The sequence below is a fragment of the Loxodonta africana genome, chromosome 4 (assembly GCF_030014295.1).
Source record: "Loxodonta africana isolate mLoxAfr1 chromosome 4, mLoxAfr1.hap2, whole genome shotgun sequence".
NCBI classification, from domain to species: domain Eukaryota; kingdom Metazoa; phylum Chordata; class Mammalia; order Proboscidea; family Elephantidae; genus Loxodonta; species Loxodonta africana.
The window spans coordinates 155,158,186-155,182,579 of NC_087345.1; the positions used below are offsets into that span (position 1 = coordinate 155,158,186).

Consider the following 24,394-nt stretch of genomic DNA (forward strand, 5'->3'; position numbering starts at 1 on the left):
TGCAGAAAAGGCATTTGACAAAGTCCAACACCCGTTCGTAATTAAAAACTCTCAACAAAATAGAAATAGAAGGGAAATTCCTCAACATAATAAAGGGCATTTATACAAAGCCAACAGCCAACAACATCCTAAATGGAGAGAGTCTGAAAGCATTCTCCTTGAGAATGGGAACCAGACAAGGATGCCCTTTATCACTGCTCTTGTTCAACATTATGCTGGAGGCCCTAGCCAGAGCAATTAGGCTAGAAAAAGCAATAAAGTGCATCGAAATTGGTAAGGAAGAAGTATAAGTGTCTCTATTTGCAGATGATATGATCTTATGCACAGAAAACCCTAAAGAATCCACAAGAAAACTACCGGAACTAATAGAAGAGTTCAGCAAAGCATCAGGATACAAAATAAACACACAAAAATCAGTTGGATTCCTCTATAACAACAAAGAGAACACTGAAGAGGAAATCACCAAATCAATACTGTTGACAATAGCCCTCAAGAAGATAAAATACTTGGGAATAAATCTAACCAGAGATATAAAAGGCCTATACAAGGAAAACTACAAAACACTTCTGCAAGAAACCAAAAGAGACCTACATAAATGGAAAAACATACCTTGCTCACAGATAGGAAGACTCAACATTGTGAAAATGTCTATTCTACCCAAAACAATTTATAGATACAATGCAATCCTGATCCAAATTTCAATGACATTGTCTAATGATATGGAGAAACAAATCACCAACTTCATATGGAAGGGAAAGAGCCCCTGGATAATTAAAGCATTACTGAAAAAGAAGAACAAAGTGGGAGGCCTCACACTACCTGATTTTAGAACCTATTATACCGCCACAATAGTCAAAATAGCCTGGTACTGGTACAACAACAGCTACATAGACCAATGGAACAGAATTGAGAATCCAGACATAAATCCATCCACTTATGAGCAGCTGGTATTTGACAAAGGTCCAAAGTGAGTTAAATGGGGAAAAGACAGTCTCTTTAACAAATGGTGCTGGCATAACTGGATATCCATCTGCAAAAAAATGAAACAAGGTGCGTATCTCACACCATACACAAAAACTAACTCAAAATGGGTCAAAGACCTAAATATAAAACCTAAAACGATAAAGATCATGGAAGAAAAAATAGGGACAATGCTAGGACCCCTAATACATGGCATAAACAGTATACAAAACATTGCTAAGAATGTACAAACACCAGAAGAGAAACTAGATAACTGGGAACTCCCCCAAATCAAACACTTATGCTGATCCAAAGACTTCACCAAAAGAGTAGAAAGACAACCTACGGACTGGGAAAATTTTTTGGGTATGACAAATTGATCAGCACCTAATCTCTAAAATCTATAAGATACTGCAAAACCTCAACAACAAAAGGACAAATAACCCAATTAAAAAATGGGTAAAAGATATGAACAGGCACTTCACCAAAGAAGACATTCAGGTTGGAGTATACAAATAAGGCGATTGTGGCCCACCAAGGGGATTGGACAGTTTGCAAATAAAGTTCATGACACCTGTGTGGGGGCGGGACCATGCGAATAAGGTCTATGGAACCCTAAAGAAGGAATTAGTCAGTTTTGCCATCCCTCTAGGCTTAAAACGAGGCACCCCAGAGGTGGGAGGAGAGAATCTCACCACTACCAAGAAAGAAGAGCCAGGAGTGGAGTGCATTCTTTCAAACCAGGATCCCTGCACTAAGAAGCCCCTGGAACCAGGAGACTGAGAGAGAGGGAGCTGTAACACTGAAGATAGTGGTAAAGCGGTGACAAAGAAATGGCAGCAGGAGAGGTCGGCAGGAAATGGCCCAGAGCGAGAAAGCTGAGTGCCTTGGGGCAGAAGCCTTGCTGGTAGAGAGTACCGTGGGAGGGATGGTTGATGTGAGAATTGGTAGAAAGGTTGGAAGATGGACTTGTGTCTGACCTCTGCTTCATAGCAATCAACCTTGGGATGTTGATCTTGATTCTCCTTCCTCCTTGTGAAGTTAGAGGAGGTCAGATGCCTCCACCACACCATTTTTATAGGTGTACTTTGTCAATTGTTGAGAGGAAGTAACTTAATAACCCATTATCCTCCATTGCAACAATGTGTTTACCTGATTTTAATACACAGCATGGAGTCAAGTGAGACTCTAAACCTGTACAATAGAGCATGTAGTGGCAGGGAGTCTGGTCCCAGGGGGATAGGGGAGAGGAGCAAGGCCCCCCTGAAGGCTCAGTAATCAAGGACAGGGCTACAACAGAAACCTGGAACATAGGGAAAAACTCCAAGAAGAAGACAAACAAGTCTGAAATGAAAGATGGGCACATTTTAAATTTCAGTCACTATTAAGGAAATTACTAGAAACTATAGCTGAAAACAAATACGGATTTTAGATTCATGTTCTAAACAAAGACCTTCCTGGATACTTCCAAGAAAAGGAAATTGAAGGAGAGAAAGCTTCAGGTCGGAAACCCTGACCATTCTGTTCCTAAGGTTTTCCTAGTAATGATTTTGTAAGTTATTAAGCCGTAAAACCACTGTACCACAATGGCCTTGGCTTCCAGTCAGTCCTGTGGCTTCTATGGCTTCCGAAATTATCAATACGTCGATACATCTGTGTTATTTTCCTAAGCAATGCTGGTGGTTCAGGGTTGAAAAACCTGTCTACTTGACTTGGTGAATATGGGAGATTGTTTACTCTTTGGCAGGAAGCTGTGGATTTCAGCCTCGGAGTACTGCAGGAAGCCCAAAAACACCAATGGAAACAAATCAAATCGGAATCTCTGGGGTAGGGTCTGGGCATCAGCATTTTTTAAACCCTCCTCAGGTGATTCCAACATACAGCCAGGGCTGACGTCCACTGCTCAAAAAATAAGGCATGGCTGCATACTTGCTTTGAAGTCCCTGGGTGGTGCAAATGGTTAACATGCTCAGTTGCTAAGTGAAAGTTTGGAGGTTCAAGTACACCCAGAGGTGCCTCAGAAGAAAGGCCTGGTGATCTCCTTCTAAAAAATCAGCCAGTTCTATTCTGACACACGTGGGGTCGCCGTGAATTGGAATCCACTCCACAGCTACTGGTTTTGATTTTGCACATTAGCAGCTCCATGGACCGTGAAATGTGTGGGAAACACCCTGTCATGTCCTCACTGCAGGTCTGTCTGCTGTGCACACGAAGTCATGAGAAAGGGCAATGGGCAGGTTGATGTGTGGGTTCAAACCTCCTAAGGTGGTCAGACTGGGCAGTCAAACAAAGCGACAGCAAGACCATAAAGGGGAGGGAGAGGTGCGGACAGAGCACCTGGCCAGGAGCATCTCTCAGCAGCGCTAGTGGCTGAAGGCTGTGCTGTTGTAGCTATTAACATGTGCTCTGCCTTCCACAGCCTGGTCTGAATTTGTGCGTGTGTGTGTGTGTGTGTGTGTATTTTTGTCCTCATAAGCTTGCTGTCTCCTCCACAAAGTGGGATTTTTTGAAAGACTTGTGACTTCTCTTTAAACTATTTTTAAAAATAAACTAAAATGTATGCATATTTCAATATTATCATAAAGTTGGGGTAGGCAGTTAGGTTTATGGAAGGAAAGATGAAAAGTTGGAGACTGAAAAAGCAAAGGAAAAGAAACACTTTGGCCCTCCTACCTCAGACATAATGTGGCTTCTTAATCTGCCCCTGGTGCCCCAGCTCGCTGAGGCGAGTGGATACGTGTCCTGTGAGACCAGCATTTCCCCAGCTGTAACAGCGCCCATGGAGCACACGTCCTCTGCAGTAATGGGTTCACCCTTCTTCACTCTCAGTTCAGCCTGCTGGGTGGTCACTATTCTTTCTGTCCAGGTGATTCAGTTCCACATAGAGACCTCCAGGAGGTACCTGGGAGCACACACTCCGTGAGCTGTTGGGGATGATGATCACCTGACCCCAGGTCCAGTCACTCTCCCTGTCCTTGAGGAAAACCTCACAGTGGGAGCCACAGGTGGGAAGCAGGTGAGATGTGGTTATAACACTTATGGACTCACCTGAGAGGTGGCTGTGCTAGAATTAGGGCTAAACAATTTAAAATAGTCTTTGTTGTTGTTATTGTTGTTAGATGCTGTCAAGTAGGCCTGACTCATGGCGACCCCAGGCAGAGCAGGCAAAACACTGCCCGGTCCTGCACCATTCCCATGATCAGTTGTAGACTGGACCACTGTGATCTGTAGAGTTTTCCTGGTTAATTTTGGAAATAGATCACCAGGCCTTTCTTTCTAGTCTGTCTTGTCTGGAAGCTCTGTGGAAACCTTTCCAGCATCTCAGCAGCACAAAAGCCTCCACTGACAGGTGGGTTTACTCCTTCAATTTCACACCAGATGATGTACAATTTAACTTTGAACCACCCAGCCTTCAGGGGCTCCCTAGTCTGTCTGGGTCAGGTGTCAGGGGCCTGTCTGTGAGTGGAGCCCTGGTGGTGTAGTAGTTAAGAATTACGGCTGCTAACCAAAACGTCAGCAGTTCAAATCCACCAGCTGCTCCTTGGAAACCCTATGGGGCAGCTCTACTCTGTCCTGTAGGGTGGTTATGAGTTGGAATCAACTTGATGGCAATGGGTTTTTATCTCTGAGTAGACCCAGCTTCTAAAGATGGACTGTAACCTCCCAATATTTGTGGAGCAAACAGTTGGAAACTGTTTGTTAGTGGATTCTTCTTATGATGTTTAGCACTTTGCTAGATGTCATTTCAAATCTGCACCTTTTTGTTTGGACTACTTATTTATTGTATTTATTTTTCATCACAATTTACCCAAACCTTTACTATTTGGAAACCCAGGTGGCGCAGTGGTTAAGGGTTTGGCTGCTAACCAAAAGGTCAGCGGTTTGAATGCACCAGGTGCTCCTTGGAAAGCTGTAGGGCAGTTCTACTCTGTCCTTTTGGATTGCTATGAGTCAGAAAGGACTCGATAGCAATGGGTCTGTTTTTGATTTGGTTTCTTTACTACTAGCCTCTTAGGACAGTTACAAATTTAGCAGAAAATTAAGGGATTGAATTCCTCCTTCTGAGAGTCTAATCTTCTAATCAGCAAGTCCTGATTCAGGGAGGCAGACCCCATCCAAGCATTTGACATTTGTTGAGGGGCTCCATGTGGGCCCCATGGGTGTGTTAGCACTGAGAAAAGCAGGAAGGCTTCTGTTGTTAGCTGCCGTGCTCGGACCCATAGCGACCTCATGCGTAACAGAACCAAGTGCTTCCGGGTTCGGCACCATCTTCATAATCCTTGGTAGGTTTGAGCCCATTGTTGCGGCTACTGTGTCAGTCCATCTTATTGAAGGCTTCCCTTGTTCTCACTGACCCTCTACTTTACCAAACGTGCTGACCTTTTCTAGTGATTGGTCTTTCCTGATGACACCTTCAAAGTATGCAAGCCGAAGTTTCATCATCGTCACTTCCAAGAAGCATCTTGGTTGAATTTTTCTAAGACAAATTTGTTTGTTATTTTGGCCGTCTACGGTATATTCAATATCCTTAACCAACACCACAGTTCGGATGCATCAATTCTTCTTCTGTCTTCCAAAGCGGCTTGTAGTGTGTCCAAATTGAGAATCATGATTCTTGCATCTCTCCAAGGCCAGTACATGCGAGATGTGTGGGGTTCGCTTTGCACCAGCTAGGAAGAGAACCTAGTTTTCTGTCCAAGCATTTTGGCATTTCTATCTCTTTTCCTTTCTGCCTTTTAAAAAATGTTGTTTTAACTGAGTCCAGAACAACTAGATGGTGCCTGGCTACCACCACCGACTGTAGGGATCACAATAGAGGGTCTTGGATAGAGCAAGAGAAAAATGTAGAAAAATATTCAAACTAACAAAAAAAAAACTAGAATTACTGTATGACAGAGACTGGAGAAACCCCAACAGTATGACCCCCAGACACCCTTTTAATTCAGTACTGAAGTCACCCCTGAGGTTTACCCTTTAGCCAAAGATTAGACAGGCTTACAAAACAAAAAATAACACACAGAGTTCAACCATATATACAAGACTAAATGGGTACATCAGCCCAAAAGCAAAGAGGAGAAGACAGGAAAGCTGGATGAATGGAAACAGGGAACCCTGGGGCAAGAAGGGGAGAGTATTGACACACGGCAGGGTTGGCAACAAATGTCACAGAACAATTTGCATATGTATTAATTGTTTAATGAGAAACTAATTTGCTCTGAAAACTTTCATCTAAAAAATGAAAATAATTTAAAAAGTAAAAATAAAAAAAGTTGTTTTAAAATCATACATGTTTCTCTGTTCATCCATTTTAGTTGCTATTGAATCTGTGGAACAAATAAGCAAAAACAGAAAATGGAGTCTTATAGTGCTCAGCTGACCTAAATAAAATCAAGGCAGCATTTCTGTAAAAAGAAAACTACAAGGCTGTTATGGATTGAATTGTGTCTCCTAAAAATGTGTGTCAACTTGGCTGGGCCATAGCTCCCAGTATTGTATGATTGTCCACTATTTTGTCATCTGATGAGATTTTCCTGTGTGTTGTAAATCCTACCTCTATAATGTTAATGAGGTGGGATTAGCAGCAGTTATGTTAACGAGGCGGGACTCAATCTACAAGGTTAGGTTGTGTCTTAAAGCAATCTCTTTTGAGATATAAAAGATAGAAGCAAGCAGAGATACTTGGGGGCCTCGTACCACCAAGAAACAAGACCCAGGAGAATAGCATGTCCTTTGGACCTGGGGTCCCTGCACTGAGAAGCTCCTAGACAAGGGGAAAATTGATGACAAATACCTTCCCCCAGAGCTGACAGAAAGAGAAAGCCTTCCCCTGGGGCTGATGCCCTGAATTCAGACTTCTAGCCTGCTAGTCTGTGAGTCCCCACATGTCTGTCAGTTTGTCATACTGTGGGGGCTTGCATGTTGCTGTGATGCTGGAAGCTGTGCCACCAGTATTTAAATACCAGCAGGGTCACCCACGGTGAACAGGTATTAGCTGAGCTTCCAAACAAAGACAGGCTAGGAAGAAGGACTCAGAGGTCTACTTTCGAAAAGAATTAGCCAGTGAAAATCTTATGAATGGCACTGGAACGTGGTCTGATATAGTGCCCGAAGATGAACCACTCAGTTTGGAAGACACTCAAAGGACGACTGGGGAAGAACTGCCTTTTCAAATTAAAGTCGACCTTAATGACGTGGATGGAGTAAAGCTTTCGGGACCTTCATTTGCTGATGTGGCACAACTCAAAATGAGAAAAAAAAAAAAGCTGCAAACATCCATTAATAATCAGAATGTATGAAGTATGAATCTAGGAAAACTGGAAATCGTCAAAAATGAAATGGAATACATAAACTTCGAGGTCCTAGGCATTAGTGAGCTGAAATGGACTGGTGTTGGCCATTTTGAATCAGACAACCGTATGGTCTACTATTTTGGGAAGGACAATTTGAAGGGAAATGGTGTTGCATTCATCATCAAAAAGAACATTTCAAGATCTATCCTGAAGTACAACGCTGTCAGTGATAGGATAATATACATACACCTACAAGGAAGACCAGTTAATGACTATTATTCAAATTCACCCACCAACCCCTAAGTCCACAGATGAAGAAATTGAACATTTTTATCAACTTCTGCAGTCTGAAATTGATTGAACAAGCACTCAGGATGCAATAATAATTACTGGTGATTGGAATGCAAAAGTTGGAAACAAAGACAAAGGATTGGTAGTTGGAAAATATGGCCTTGGATAGAATTGATGCCAGAGATCACATGATAGAATTTTGCAAGACTGATGACTTCGTCATTGCAAATACTTTTTTTCACCAACATAAACAGTGACTATTTTTTTTTTATACACGTGGGCCTCACCAGATGGAATACACAGGAATCATATTGACTACATCTGTGGAAAGAGATGATGGAAAAGTTCAATATTATCTGTCAGAACAAGGCCAGGGGCCGACTGTGGAACAGACCATCAATTGCTCTTATGCAAGTTCAAGTTGAAGCTGAAGAAAATTAGAACAAGTCCACAAGAGCCAAAGTATGACCTTGAGTATATGTCACCTGAATTTAGAGACCATTTCAAGAATAGGTTTGACGAATTGAACACTAATGACCAAAGACTAGACGAATTGTGGAATGACGTCAAGGACATCATACGTGAAGAAAGCAAGAGGTCATTAAAGAGACAAGAAAGAAAGAAAAGACCAAAATGGATGTCAGAAGAGACCCTGAAACTTGCTCTTGAATGCCAAGTAGCTAAAGCAAACAAGAAATAATGAAGTAAAAGAGGTGAACAGAAGATTTCAAAGGAGGGCTCAAGAAGACAAAGGAAAGTATTAAATGACATGTGCAAAGACCTAGAGATAGAAAACCAAAAGAGAAGAACATGCCTGGCATTTCTCAAGCTGAAAGAACTGAAGAAAAAATTTAAGTCTCCAATTGCAGTATTGAGGGATTCTACAGGGAAAATATTAAATGACACAGGAAGCATCAAAAGAGATGAAAGGAATACATAAAATCACTATACCAAAAAGAATTGGTCAATGTTCAACCATTTCAGTAGGTTGCATATGATCAGGAACCGATGGTACTGAAGGAAGAAGTCCAAGCTGCACTGAAAAGCACTGAAGGCAATGGTAAAAAAAAAAAAAAAAGGCTCCAGGAATTGACCGAATACCAATTCAAATGTTTCAACAAACAGATCCAGTGCTGCATGTACTCATTCATCTATGCCAAGAAATTTGGAAGACAGCTACCTGGCCAACTGACTGGAAGAGATCCATATTTATGCCTATTCCAAAGAAAGGTGATCCAACTGAATGTGGCATTATCAAACAATATCATTAATATCACACACAAGTAAAATTTTGCTGAAAATCATTCAAAAGCAGCTGCAGCAGTATATTGACAGGTAGCTGTCAGAAATTCCAGCTGGATTCAGAAGAGGATGTGGATCAAGTGATATCATCACTGATGTCAAACGGATCCTGGCTGAAAGCAGAGAATACAAGAAGCATGTTTATCTGTGTTATATTGACTATGTTAAGGCATTCAACTGTGTGGATCATAACAAATTATAGATAACATTGTGAAGAATGGAAATTCCAGAACACTTAATTGTGCTCATGAGGAACCTATACATAAATCAAGAAGCAGTCATTTGAACAGAACAAGGGGATACTGCATGTTTTAAAGTCAGGAAAAGTGTGAGTCGTGGTTGTATCCTTTTACCGTACCTAATTAAACTGTATGCTGAGCAAATAATACGAGAAGGTGGATTATATGAAGAAGAACACAGCATCAGGATTGGAGGAAGACTCATTAACAACCTGGATACGCAATGACAACCTTGCTTGCTGAAAGTGAAGAGGACTTGAAACACTCACTAATGAAGATCAAAGACCATAGTCTTCAGTATGGATTACGCTTCAACATAAAGAAAACAAAAATCCTCACAACAGCACCCGTGAGCAACATCATGATAAACGGAGAAAAGATTGAAGTTGTCAAGGATTTCATTTTACTGGGATCCACAATCAACAGCCATGGAAGCAGCAGTCAAGAAATCAAAAGACGCATTGCATTGGGTAAATCTGCTGCAAAGGACCTCTTCAAAGTGTTGAAGAGCAAAGACGTCACCTTGAAGACTAAGGTGCGCCTGACCCAAGCCATGGTATTTTCAATCACATCATATGCATGTGAAAGCTGGACAATGAATAAGGAAGACTGAAGAAGAGTCGACGCCTTTGAATTGTGGTGTTGGGGAAGAATATTGAATATACCGTGGACTGCCGAAAGAATGAACAAATCTGTCTTAGAAGAAGCACAACCAGAATGCTCTTTAGAGGCAAGGATGGCGAGACTGCGTCTTACTTTGGACATGTTGTCAGGAGGGATCAGTCCCTGGAGAAGGACATCACGCCTGGCAGAGTACAGGGTCAGGGGAAAAGAGGAAGACCCTCAACGAGGTGGATTGACACAGTGGCTGCAACAATGAGCTCAAGCATAACAATGATTGTAAGGATGGCGCAGGACTGGGCAGTGTTTCGTTCTGTTGTGCATAGGGTCGCTATGAGTCGGAACTGACTCGTCAACACCTAACAACAACAACAACATTAAATTCCATGCAAACACTGAAATGCCCCTAAGGGTTCCATATGGAAGTAAGTCATTCACTCCATTTCTCTAGAGTTCTGGAAGTTACAAATCTGGGAACCAGGAGGTCACCCAGCCCCCAAGGTGCACTGGGGGATGCTGGGCTTAATGGCTGCTCATCGTGACAGACTATTCCCTCAAGTGTCATGAACTGCCAAAAGAAATGGCTCACCTTCAGAGAATAGCTTTCCACTGGGGATTATTTCCTGACTCTTTGTTGATTTTCTCCTGGGTTATGCTAGACCGCATTTAGTCAGCTACCTCCCCGCATCCATATGGTCATTACTGCTTTTATTTATTTATTTATTTATAGGACTGTTATCAAGGCTCTTTACTGAACACCAGATTCACAGGCTCTTCCCACTCCAAAGCAGCCCACATACTCTCGTCGTATTAATCTTTCTGATGTGTAGTCTTGTTGCTCCACTGTGAGCTTCCCACTGCCTTGCAAATGAAGTAAAAATCCTTATTACAGCTTATCACAGAGGTCAAACACTGTCACCTGTGGTTCAGCCGGTTCCCCTCCCCTGCAAATACAACCACAGTCTGTCTCTTATTTATTCTCTGATCACACACCGTCCTTTGCCCTCTGCCTTTGTTCCCTTAGTCTGCAGTGTACCCCCATCTCCTGACTCTGCCTGCTCATACTGCGCTCACTTTAGGAGCCCCAGCACCACCCTGTGTCTGATGTACGCACTTCCCTAGTCCCCCAACACATGTGGTTGCAGCCTTCTCAGAACCTCCACAGCATGTATTCATGCCTCTTTTGTGGTGATCGCAATCTATTTCATATTACAAGTTCTTTGGTTTATGTCTTAGCCTCAAAGAGGGCAGGGACAATGTTTTCTAATTGTAATTCCTAGAATAATGAGCCCTGGTGGCAAAACAGTTAAGCGCTCCACTTTTAACTGAAAGGTTCGCAGTTCGAACCCACCCAGTGGCTCTGCAGGAGAAAGACCTGGTGATCTTCTCCCGTAAACGTTACATCCTTGAAGACCCTATGACGCAGTTCTGCTCTGTTGGAATGGACTCAGTGGTGTCCAGCGACAGCAATTCCCGAAACCCGGCGTAGTAGTTTGCCTACAGTAAACGTAATAGAGTCATCAGGGGTATAGTGGAATGGACCCCACACTGAAAATCAGACCGGTCTGGAGTTGAGTATTAGCTACATAGTCTTGGTCAAGTCACATAATCTTTTTAAGCCCTGGATTACCAAAATGTAACATAAAATCAGTTGCTGTTGAGTTGATTCCAACTCCTGGCAACTCCAGGTGTGTCAGAGTAGAATTGTGCTCCGTAGAATTTTCAAGGCTCCCATCTTCCAGAAATAGATTACAAAGCCTTTCTTCTGAGGCATCTCTGGGTGGACTCGAACCTCCAACCTTTTGGTTAGCAGCCAAGTGCATTAACTGTTTGCACCATAGTATGATAATATTTTCCTCAAAGAGGCTGCTACATAGCTCACATGAGATAATATATGTGAGATATCTTTTTAAAATTATATGGCACAATAAACACGTAAGTGAAAACTGAAATACTTGGTGAATTACATTAATAACTTTGCAAATAGTTTCCAGAAATCTCTAGGCATTCTAATAACCCTCCAGATTTTGCATTAACTCTGTCCACACTAAAGCCCCTGGGTGGTACAAATGGTTTGCAACTCAACTACTAACCTGTGGAACCCCTGGGGGCCTAGTGGTTAAGAGCTCAGGCTGCTAAGCAAAAGGTTGGCAGCTCAGATCCACCAGCCACTCCTTGGAAACTCCATGGGTCAGTTCTACTTTTGTCCTATAGGGTCGTTATGAGTCCAAATCAACTCGATGGCACACAACGACAATAATTACCCTATGGGTGGTTCTACTTGTCATATATAGGATTAATTAGATAACTAAGACACCAGCCAAGGGCCAACCTTGCAGGCAGTCTTTCTAAGGATGGTAGTCTTGGGCCTGCTATGTTAATTTTTTCTTCACAATAAGAATTGACTCAACGTTAATAGTTTTTTTTTTTTTTTGGCTGCCCACACTTGCCAATACCACTTCTTCCCTCTTTTACTCAAAAAATGCTTTCAATTGGGCCTTGGATCACTAAACATAAAAAAGTCGCCGGAAATTGCCCACAGGAATAAAACAAAGTACGAAGTAGCTGAGAAAACAAGTGCAAGAGTATCCTTTGAAAACCTGGCTACAAAAGTTTGGTAAAGAGTTAACTACAGGAACTAGAGGTGAATATTTAAATTTCAAAGACCCTTAGTGACCCCCTACAGAGTTTTCAAATCAGGGATGCCAGTATCATAACAGCCATTTAGCTTTGGTGGAATTTGTGTTAATCTAGCACGGCTACCATTACTGTACATTTTGATCAAGAACCCAACAGATGGATCCTGATCAAAAGAGGAAAATCATGGAACAGGACTTAAAACTCATATGGAAATCAGACTTACTAGATTCATTGAGATGGGGGGAACCCCAGAATCTAACTGCTCAGAAATAACCTTTAAGTCTTAAACTGAAACTATTCCATGAAGCCATCGTTAAACTAAACAACGGTTTAGCCCAATTAGTAATATTTACTTTAAGTGTTACACTCTTATAAAGAATCATCTATGACTTTAAACTGACAGCAGTTAAAGTACAGATGGGAACTTTACGGTAGAGAGAGCCTAAATAAATGGTGGGGAAACAATATGGATAGAGATAGGGAAAATGCTATACTATGTGAAGTATCTAACCAATGACATTGAACTGTTTATGTAGAAATTGTGAATGGGTGTTTGGTCATGTATGTTACCACCAAAAAAAATTTTTTTGTTTGTTTGTTTTGTAAAAGATAATTTAGTTTCTCCTTAAGTGGCAGAAGAAGATAAAGACAAAGGTCAAAGATCAAAGGATAAGGGAAATTTTGCAGAAAGAATTAACACAGCAGGCCCAAGACTGCCACCCTTAGAAAGACTGCTTGCAAGGTTGGCCCTTTGCTGGTGTCTTAGTTATCTAGTGCTGCTGTAACAGAAATACCACAAGTGGGTGGCTTTAACAGAAATTTATTTTCTCAAAATTTAGGAGGCTAGATGTCCAAATTCAAGGCATCACCTTTAAGGGAATGCATTCTTTCTGTGTTGGCTCTGGAGGAAGGTCTTTGTCCCTTCTCAGCATCTGTAGGCCTGGTGATTCTTGTCTCCTTGGTGATTTTCATGTGGATTGGCATCTATCTCCCTCATCTCTGCTTGCTTGCTTGCTTGTTTAATCTCTTTTAAATCTCAAAAAAGATTGACTAAAGACAACCCTACACTAACATAACAAAGAAAACCCATTCTCAAATGGGATTATAACCACAAGCATGGATGTTAGGATTTACAGCACATATTTTGGGGGGACACAATTCAGTCCATAACAGCTGGCACCTGGGAACTTAGACTTTGGAAGGGATACCACCATGGTAAGAGTAGCTCATTGTACCTACTCTTTATACAAACAATATGGTTTGTGCTAAACACCTGCTTTCCTCCTGGGAGTCTGGAATTTTGTTCTGTTCTAGGCAAAGGGTGCCTATGTGACCAGCCCCCAATAAAAACCCTGGGCACTGATCTCTAATGAGCTTACCCTGTAGACATGTTGTCACAGTTCCTTGTGGAAAGAACTAAGCATGTCCTATGTGGTGTAGTGGTTAAGAGTTCAGCAACCAAAGGCTCAGCGGTTCGAATCCACCAGCCGCTCCTTGGGAACCTGATGGGGCAGTTCTACTCTGTCCTATAGTGTGGCTATGAGTTGGAATCTACTCGACAGCAAGTGGTTTGGTTTTTTTTTTTTTTTAGTTTATTGTGACTCCACTGGCAGAGAACTCTTGGGAGGTTGAGCTTTGTTTCCTCTGGACTTCATCCCATGTGGTTTTTCCCTTTGCTGATTTTGATTTATAATCTTTCACTGTAATGAAACATAGCCATGGTCACTACTATATACTGAGTCCCAAGAGCCTTCCTAGCAAATTTTCAAAACTGGGGATGATCTTGGAGACCCCTGACACAGTTCATGTCAGAAATGGAGTTTGCTAGAATAATTCTGACACATTGAAATATGGCAAAAGCATTGTTTAGGAAAAGGAAGAATGAGGGGGTGAAGTATGATATCTTTTGGTGTCTAGCTGAAGCCAACAGCTCCAAGCACCGTTACCACCCCCCAACCTGTAAGTAGAGTAGCATGAGCCACCTCCCGTTCTAACTGGTTTCTCCAGGTTTCTAGGCAACCGGCCAACTTCCTGCTCCAGATAAGAAAAACAAGAGGCTGAGGTCTGGAGACCACAGAACCAATCAAGACCAGATCTGGCCTGCCTGACATGCACAGAACCATCAACACTGTCCTCTGGGTGACCCCGGAACTTTTCTCCTGTTGGACAGAATCAAACTTTAGCTGCCCAAGATTGGGGGAAGACTTTCAGAAGCAAGGATCTGAGCCTAAGATCTAACTTGAGAGACCCCACCTTTATGGACTGAGTAAGCGCAGATGAGGGAACCAACCCAGGAATGCCTTTTTCAGGCCAGACCAATCAATGACCTTGCTCCTTTCTGTCAGGACCCTTCCCCTAATAAATACAGTCTCGGCCATTGTTCAGGGAGCCATTTTGGTGACAAAAGTCCTTCTGTGCTCCTCTGCTTGGCCAACCAAATAAAGTTTCATTTTTCACTTTCACCTGTTTCGTGCCTCTGTGGCTTCGCCGAGTGAGACCTGGGACCCCCGGTAACATAGCAGCTATGGATTTATCCATGGTATAAAATACCAGCTGAGCTACTTTCTGTTGTGAGAAATGAAAGTTATACACACGCCCATAGGAAAGGCTTGTTCTTTGATGTGGCCATCTGAAATTGATGGCCTGCTGATCAGCCTTATATTTCTGTTACAGAGACTGGTTGCGTTCGTAACTGGTGATTATTGCCCGAAGTTACTAGTTGGGGGAGAACACATCACTGGGATTGTGGCCTCTCTGTCCACTTGTAACAGGTCTGACGCTCGACTCCCTCTGGCCGTTGATGTGACCTTCTGGATTGGTTGTGAGATAGGGAAGAAACAGGGACTGAGACCCTAGGCAAGGAGCCCTGCAACACCTGCAACTTGCAACTTACTTACAATACTACGTGTTTAGCTAATGCTGCAAAACACCCATCCTAGAATGTGCGATAAGGAAAGAACAGTGTATTCCCTTGTAAGATGTTTTTCAGAAGGATGACCCAGTCTGGTCCCTGGAGCATGCACAGACATCTCCAAGGTGACTGACAGATGACTTCTGCCTGATGCAAGTACCCAAGACAGGAATCGAACCGGCACCACAGAAGAGACAGTGCAGGGATGTGTGACACCCTATAATAAGTCCTGCAAGGAATCCCAGAAGTCTCTGGGACACGAGCCATCTTAAAGCCATCTTAGAAAGCTGCTGCGCACACACCGTAATGAACATATACCTGTCCAGATGGGCCACTTCCTGGAAAACCCTGCCTATGTCCATGAATAAGCAGAAACCCTCCCCTTCTCATCCCTCTCCAAACCCCCTCCCCCACAAAAAAACTTTAAAAACCCATGCAAGTTCTTTGTTCTTTGTTTGCTTAGGCCCTCCTTGTCTCTGCTTGGAAGCCTCTTTTAATAAAGCTTTGCTCATGTGGAAAATTCTCGGAGCCTCATGTGTTCATTCTTGACCAGTGAAAGGCAAGAACCTCCTTCACTTAAAGGTGTAGGGGCACTGGCAACAGTTGCAGTTTGTAACAATGAGCTGATAGCCTGACTGCACTTCTGTCACCTTTGTCCTAGTCCCCAGGGGAAAAAAAAAAAGATCTTACCTAGGCTGCTTATGATATAAATCAAATGGACGAAAGGGAGAGGAGTTATGTAAACCCATTTTGGACATTTTTGAAAATTCAGGATTTTGTCTTGACCAATTCCTAAACATGATGAGTCTTTCTGATTAAGTTGGATAAAAAGTGTTTTTTTTTTTGTGAAAATACTTTTGTCCCAGTTGCACACAGCCCTCCTAGGAGAAAGGTCTGGGTGAGAAAAAAAAATTATTAGAAAAAAATGTAAAGTTATCATTACTGAAAGAGGCACACTAATTTTGCAACAATAGAGAAAAAACAAAACCGCAGCCCCTGGGCAGACATGGGGGAGGGAAGAAGGCATTAAGGATCTTTGTTTTTTCCCAACACTACCTTTCCAAGCTGCTAAGGTTGCTTTGAGTTAAGAACGATTTTGAATTCAGGCTGCTGAGCCTGAGAGCACTGGAGGGACAGCACCAACCATGACAGCAGGAGTTGCGCCATCTCTAGCATATTCCACACAGAACACCTCCTGATGGTGCCCACACTTGTGAGGGTGATGAACTGATTGAACAAACAAAACTGTTTGGAGCTGTGGGCAGTCTGTCTGAAATCACGTACTGTAGTAAATTATTTGGACTGGACCATCTCAAATCTGCAGTCACCCGAGCCATTTAAGAACCTTTGCAGGCCTTGGCTTTCTTACTTTTGGAGGCTGTCTTAGTTATCAAGTGCCGCTATAACAGAACTACCACAAGTGGGGGGCTTTAATGGACAGAAATTTATTCTCTCACAGTCTAGGAGGCTAGAAGTCTGAATTCAGGGTACCAGTAAGACAGGGAACAGAGGGGCCCCAAATCTGCAATTCACATAAGGAAATTAAGAGTAACAAAGTAACAGGAAATGGGCCAGGGCACAGAAACAAAGCCATTCCCCAGAACAATGGGGTAAGGCCTCAGAAAACAGCCCATGAACTTTCTTAAATTTGTCTTTTTGAAGCAGCCAGATGAAACCAGCCCCAGGGACATGCGCAGAACATCCACCTCTGACCACCACGTGACCTTCCACCAGGGGCAGTGAGGGTTACAGCCACAGCTGGGGAATTGAACTCGGGGAACAAATGACTGCGCAGGTACAACACCCCGTAATAAGTCCTGCTATATGGATCCCAGAAGCCTCCAGGACAGGAGCTGTCTTAAAGCCATCTTAAAAAGCTGCTGCACGCACACCATAGTTAACATGTCCCCACCCAGACAGGCCATTTGCCGGAAAAGCCCACCTATACTTATGAATAAACATAAATCTTTTGCTGCTCAAAAACCTTTAAAAACCCATGCAATTACACTTTGAAGAGTGACCTCTGGGGTCTTAAACACTAGCAAGCAGCCATCTAAGATGCAACAGTTGGTCTCAACCCACCTGGATCAAAGGAGAATGAAGAACGCCAAGGACACAAGGTGATTACGAGCCCAAGAGACAGAAAAGGACACATGAACCAGAGGCTACATCATTCTGAGACCAGAAGAACTAGATAGTGCCCAGCTACAACCAATGACTGCCCTGACAGCGAACACTACACAGAACCCCTGAGGGAGCAGGAGAGCAGTGGGATGCGGACCCCAAATTCTCATAAGACCAGACTTAATGGTCTGAGACTAGAAGGACCCTGGTGGTCACGGCCCCCAGACCTTCTGTTGGCCCAGGACAGGAACCATCCCCGAAGCCAACTCTTCAGACATGGATTGGACTGGAAAATGGGTTGGAGAGGGATGCTGGTGAGGAGTGAGCTTCTTGGATCAGGTAGACACTTGAGACTATGTTGGCATCTCCTGCCTGGAGGGTAGGTGAGAGGGTGGAGGGGGTTAGAAGCTGGCAAAATGGACATGAAAGGAGAGAGTGGAGGGAGAGAGTGGGCTGTCTCATTAGGGGGAGAGTAATTGGGAGTGTGTAGCAAGGTGTATATGGGTTTTTGTGTGAGAGACTGACTTGATTTGTAAACTTTCACTTAAAGCACAATAAAAATTATTAAAAAAAACAAAGCCATACAAATCCTTTGTTCTGAAAGACGGGGGTAAGCGTTGCCTAGGCCTTCCTCATCTCCACTTGCAAGCCTCTTTAATAAAGCTTTGCTCGTGTGGAAAATTCTCCATGCCTTAACTGTTCATTCTTTTTTTTTTAAATTTTTATTGTGCTTTAAGTGAAAGTTTACAAATCCAGTCAGTCTCTCATACAAAAATTTATATACACCTTGCTATATACTCCTAGTTGCCCTCCCCCTAATGAGACAGCACACTCCTCTTCACCCTCTATTTCCATGTCTGTTCAGCCAGCTCCTGTCCCTCTCTGCCTTCTCATCTCCTCTCCAGTCAGGAGCTGCCCACATAGTCTCATGTGTCTACCTGATCCAAGAAGCTCATTCTTCCTTGCTCCCGAGGTGGTGAAACCAGTTGCTCACAGGCTTTTAAGAACCCAGACGCTACTCACAAAAGTAGGATGTAGAGCATTTTCTTTATAAACTATGTTAAGCCAGTTGAGCTAGATGTTTCCCAAGACCATGGTCCCCAAAGCCCTTAGCCTGCAATTTGGTCCCTCAGGGAGTTTGGGTGTGTCTATGGAGCCACCATGACCTTGCCTTGTACAGGTTGTGCCGGCTTCTCCAGTATTGTGTGCTGTCTTACCCTTCACCAAAGTTACCACTTACTGGTTTTCTGTTAAGTGTTTTCCATCCCCAGCCCTCCCTTCCCTCGTAACCATCGAAGATTGTTTCTTTTTGTATACAAACCTTTTCATGAGTTTTTACAGTAATGGTCTCTTACGATATTTGTCCTTTTGTGATTGACTTATTTCACTCAGTATAATATCCTCCAGATTCATCCACTTTATGTGATGTTTCACAGATACATGGCTGTTCTTCTTTATCATTGCATAATATTGCCTTGTATGTATGTACCAGTTTGTTTATCCATCCATCTGTTGATGGGCGTCTAGGTTGTTTCCATCTTTTTGCTATTGTGAACAATTCTGCAATGAACATGGGTGTACATATATGTTTGTGCGACGACTCTTATTTCTCCAGGATATATTCCTAGGAATGGAATTACTGGATCATATGGTAGTTGATGGTATTTCTGTTTCTAGCTTTCTAAGGAAGCACCATTTCATTTTCCAAAATGGTTATATCATTTTACATTCCCACCACCAATGCATAAAAGTTTCGGTCTCCCCGCAGCCTCTACAACAGTTATTTTCTGTTTTATTAATTCATGCCAGTGATGCTGGGGTGAGATGCTATCTCATTGTGGTTTTGATTTGCATTTCTCTGATGGCTAGAGATCGTGAGCGTTTCCTCATGTGTCTGTTGGCTGCTTGACTATCTTCTTCGGTGAAGTGTCTGTTCCTTTCCTTTGCCCATTTTTTAATTGGATTATTTGCCTTTGTTGTAGAGGTGTTGGATTTTCTTGTAGATTTTAGAGATTAGACTTTGTTTGATTTGTAATAGCTAATTTTTTTCTTTTTTCCCAGTCTGTAGGTTCTCTTTTTACTCTTTTGGTGAAGTCTTTCGATGAGTATAAGTGTTTAATTTTTAGAAGATCCCAGTTATCTAGGTTATCCTCTGAAGCTTGTGTGTTGTTGGTTGTGATTTGTATCCTGTTAATGCCATGTATTAGGGCCTCTAGCGTTGATCCTATTTTTTGTTCTATGAACTTCATAGTTTTTGGCTTTATATTTAGGTCTTTGATCCATTTTGAGTTAGTTTTTGTATATGGGATGAGGTATGGGCCGTCTGTCATTTTTTTGCAGAAGGACATCCAGTTTTGCCAGCACCATTTGTTGAAAAGGCTGTCCTCTCCCTGATTTGATGGACTTTGTGCCCTTGTTGAAGATGAGGTGACCACAGGTGGATGGATTTACATCTCGGTTCTCAATTCAGTTCCACTGGTCAATGTATCTGTCATTGTACCAGTACCAGGCTCTTTTGACTACCGTAGCTGTATAGTAGGTTCTGCGGTCAGGTAGTGCGAGTCCTCCTACTTTCTTCTTCTATAGTGCTTTACTTATCTGGGGCTTCTTACCTTTCCATATAAAGTTAATGATAAGTTTTTCCATCTAAAGAATGTTGTTGGTATTTGGATCAGGATTGCGTTGTATTTGTAAATTGCTTTGGGTATAATTGTGATTTTCACAATGTTCAGTCTACCTTTCCATGAGCATAGTATGTTTTTCCATTTATGTAAATCTCTTTTGGTTTCTTGCAGTAGTGTTTTGTAGTTTTCTTTGTATAGGTCTTTTACATTCCTTCTTAGATTTATTCCCAAGTATTTTACTTTTGTAGGGGCTATTATAAATGGTATTGTTTTCCTGATTTCCTTTTAATCGTTCTCTTTGTTGGTGTGTAGGAATCCAACTGATTTTTGTATGTTTATCTTGTATCCTGTTACTCTGCTGAAATCTGTTAGTTCCAGTAGTTTCCTTGTGAAATCTTTTGGGTTTTCTATGTATAGTATCATATCATCTGCAAATAGGGACAGTTTAACTTCTTCCTTGCCAATTTGGACATCGTTTATTTCTTTTTCTTGCCTTATTGCTCTAGCTAGGACTTCCAACACAGTGTTAAATAGAAGTGGTGATAAAGGGCATCCTTGTCTTGTTCCCATTCTCAAGGGGAATGTTTTCAGCCTCTCTCCATTAAGAATAATGTTGGCAGCTGGTTTTGCATAGATGCCTTTTATTATGTTGAGAAATTTCCCCTCTATACCTATTTTATTGAGAGTTTTTATCAGGAATGGATGTTGGACTTTGTCAAATGCCTTTTCTGCATCAGTTAAGATGATCATATGATTCTTTTCATCCCTTTTATGTGGTGGATTACATTGATTGATTTCCTAATGTTGAACCATCCTTGCATACCTGGTATGAATCCTACTTGGACATGGTGTATTATTTTTTTGATATGATGTTGAAATCTATTGGCTAGAATTTTGCTGAGAATTTTTGCATCTATTCATGAGAGGTATTGGTCTGTAACTTTCTTTTTTTGTGGAGTCTTGGCCTAGTTTTGGTATCAGGGTTATACTGGCTTCATAGAATGAATTTGGACATATCGTGTCCTTTACTGTGTTCTGAAATAGTTTGAGTAGTATTGGCGTAAGGTCTTCTCTGAATGTTTGGTAAAATTCTCAGTAAAGCCATCTGGGCCAGGGCTTTTTTTGGTTAGCAGATTTTTTTTTTATTACTTTTTCAATCTCTTCTCTTGTTATGCGTCTGTTCAGATTTTCAACATCATTTTGTGTTAGTTTGGGTAGTGTGTCTCTAGAAATTTGTCCATTTCCTCTAGGTTTTCAAATTTTTACAGTATAGTTTTTCATAATACTCTGTTACGATCCTTTTTATTTCAGTTGAGTCTGTTGTAATGTCCCCCATTTCATTTCTTATTTGGGTTATTTGTATCTTCTGTTTTTCTTTTGTCAGTTTGGCCGGCGGTTTGTCAATTTTGTTGATCATTTCAAAGAACCAACTTCTGGGTTTGTTGATTCTTTCTATTGTTTTTCTATTCTCTATTTCATTTATTTCTGCTCTAGTCTTTGTCATTTCCTTTCTTCTGGTGGCTCTGGGCTTCTTTTGCTGTTCTCTTTCTATTTGTTTGAGTTGTATAGCTAATGTTTGGATTTTGTCCCTTTCTTCTCTTTTTGATTGTACATCTATTGCTATAAATTGACCTTTGAGGACTACCTTTGCTCTGTCCCAAAGGTTTTGGCATGATGTGTTTTCGTTCTTGTTTGATTCTAGGAATTTTTTTAAATTTCATCTTTGATTTCTTCTATTACCCAGGGGCTTTTAAGCAGGCTGTTATTCAGTTTCCATGTAATTGATTTTTTTTTTTCCTTGCTCTTCCTGTTGTTGATTTCTACTTTGATGGCGTTGGGGTTTGAGAAGATACTTCGTGTTTTTTCAATGTTTGGATTTTGTTGAGGGTTGTTCTGTGGCCTAAGATGTGGTCTCTTCTAGAGAATGTTCCATGTGCACTGGAAAAGAATGTGTACTTTGCAGCTGTTGGGTAGTGTTCTATATATGTCTGTGAGGTCAAGATGGCTGATTGTGCTCTTTAGCTCTTCTGTATCTTTGTTGAATTTCTTTCTAGATGTTCTGTCCTTTACTGAGAGTCGTGTGTTGAAGTCTCCTACCATTATTGTGGAACTGTCAATTTCTCTTTTCAGTGCTGTTAGAATTTGTTTTATGTATTTTGGAGCCCTGTCTTTGGGTGCGTAGATGTTTATTATGGTTAAGTCTTTGTGATGCACTGTCTCTTTAATCATTATATAGTGCCCTTCTTTGTCTTTTATGGTGGATTTTGTCTTAAAGTCTATCTTATCTGAGATTAGTATTGCCACTGCTGCTCTTTTTTGCCAGCCTTTGATTTTTATTAAATTTACATCTTTGTTTTTAAGGTGTGTCTCTTGTAGACAGCATATTGATGAATTCTGTTTTTTTAATCCATTCTTTCTCTCTGTGTCTCTTTATGGGTGCATTTAGGCCATTTACAATTCAGTGTAATTGTTGATAAGCGTGAATTTATTGCTGTCATTTTGTACTGCTTTTTTTAGTGGTCCTAACATTTTCTTACTGTCCTGTGCTGAGTTCTTTTTGTTTGTGGATTTCTTTTTCATTTATTTTGTTTTTATTGAGGCTTTATGTTTTTCTTCTTTAATTTGATGAGTACATTTGTTAACTTTCTTTATGGTTACCTTGAAATTTACCCTTGTCTTCCCAGGTTTGAGCCAGTCTATTATTACTTGGTATTGCCTTGCCTTCCTCTCCATTAGAAAGTTCTGTGCCTATACCATTTATTCCCTGTTTTATTGTTCTGATGTTGTTGACATTTACAGATTAACCTCTCTGGTTCCATGTTGAAATTCTATAGGTTTTGGATAGTGCTTGAGAGTTCATTTCCTAGGTTAGTATCTTGCTGGTACAATCTTGCATCCTAGATTCAGGCTGTGGTCTGGTGTTTTTTGTTCTCAGACTGAAGGACTCCCTTTAATAATTCTTATAAGTTTGGTTTGCTTTTTATATATTCCCTTAATTTCTGTTTATCTGGAAATGTCCTAATTTCAGCATCATATTTGAATGAAGGTTTTGCAGGCTATATTATTCTTGGTTGGCAAATTTTTTCTTTCAAGGTTTTATATAAGTCATCCCATTGTCTTTTTGCCTGCATAGTTTCTGCCGAATAATCAGAGTTTAGTCTTATTGTTCCTCCTCTGTATGTGAATTTTTGTTTTTCTTGAGTTGCTCACTGGATTTTTTCTTTGTCTTTGGTTTTAGTGAGTGTGATTATGATATGCCTTCATGTTTTTCTTTTGGTGTTATTCTATGTGGGGTTCATTGAGTTTCTTGGACAGTCAGCTTTTCATCATTCAAGATATTAGAGAAGTTTTCTGTCAGGAATTCTTCAACGATCCTCTCTGTTTTCTGTTTTCTCTTCCTATTCTGGAACTCCGATCACTCACAAATTTTTGCTTTTGACTGTATCCCACATAATTCTCAGGGTTTCTTCATTTTTCTTCATTCTTTTTCCAGATTTTTCCTCAGAGTTGTATCTAAGTGTTTGTCTTCAATATCACTGATCCTGTCTTCCATCATTTTAAATCTGCTCCTCAGTTCTTCTATGACACTGTCCATTTCTGAAATCTTGTTTATCTTTTGGATTTCTAATTGTGTTTGTATGATTTCTAGTTGTGAACTTATTTTGGCATTTTGTTCCTATATTATTTTCCTGAATTCTTCCCTTTTTTTGGCCTGTATTTTCCATGAATTTGTCTACCTTTTCCATAAATTTGTCTATTTTTTCCTCATTTTGTCTGCCTATTGCTTCAACTCTTGGATAGCTCTGAATACCAGAGATTTGAATTTCCCCATCAGGTAGTTCTAGTGCCTTTTCTTCTACTGGAAAGTCATTTGGCATTTTATTTTGGATGCCTACAGGAACCATCCTGTCCTGTTTATTTATTTATTTATTTTATGTGTTGATATTATCTGCTATTTTTGGGACATTCGGTAGTTATTTTCTTCTTTTCTTGAGTGTAGATTTTTTTTGTTTCGTTCTGCTTTTTTGTTTTATTTGGTTATGTCTGAGCAGGTGGGCTGTGTGTTCTTTGTTGTTCGCTCATCTGTAGTCATGATACTTTCCACCTCCTTGTCCAATGGGCAGGGCCAGTCACTCAGCTCTGGTGCTGCAGGGCAGGTCCAGCTGAAGGGGTGGAGTTGGGATGGTTTGTTTGTGGTGTGTACTAGGGCCAACAAGGTGGACCAGGAATCAGTGCTTGGCAGGTTCTGGTAGGCCGTGCCTATGCTGCTTGGGGGTGTTATGTTCAGTGCATAGTGAAGGTAAGCAGAAAAGAAGGCAGAGGTTGTGATGTGTGGAGCTAATATGGGTATGGGAAAGAGGAAAGAGAAACAGGAGCCACAAACAAACAAAG

The 24,394-nt window shown here is 41.4% G+C and overlaps 1 protein-coding gene across 1 annotated transcript in view; it reads left to right on the forward strand.

Annotated features, from left to right (window-relative positions):
* The first annotated feature begins 3,643 nt into the window (after window positions 1-3,643).
* The window catches only part of OLAH (oleoyl-ACP hydrolase), a 72,660-nt gene continuing 51,909 nt past the window's right edge, over window positions 3,644-24,394 (forward strand). Inside the window, exon 1 of the mRNA XM_023548740.2 lies at window positions 3,644-3,858. Coding sequence (XP_023404508.2) covers window positions 3,644-3,858 — 215 coding nt within the window. The remainder of the gene's footprint in view (window positions 3,859-24,394) is intronic.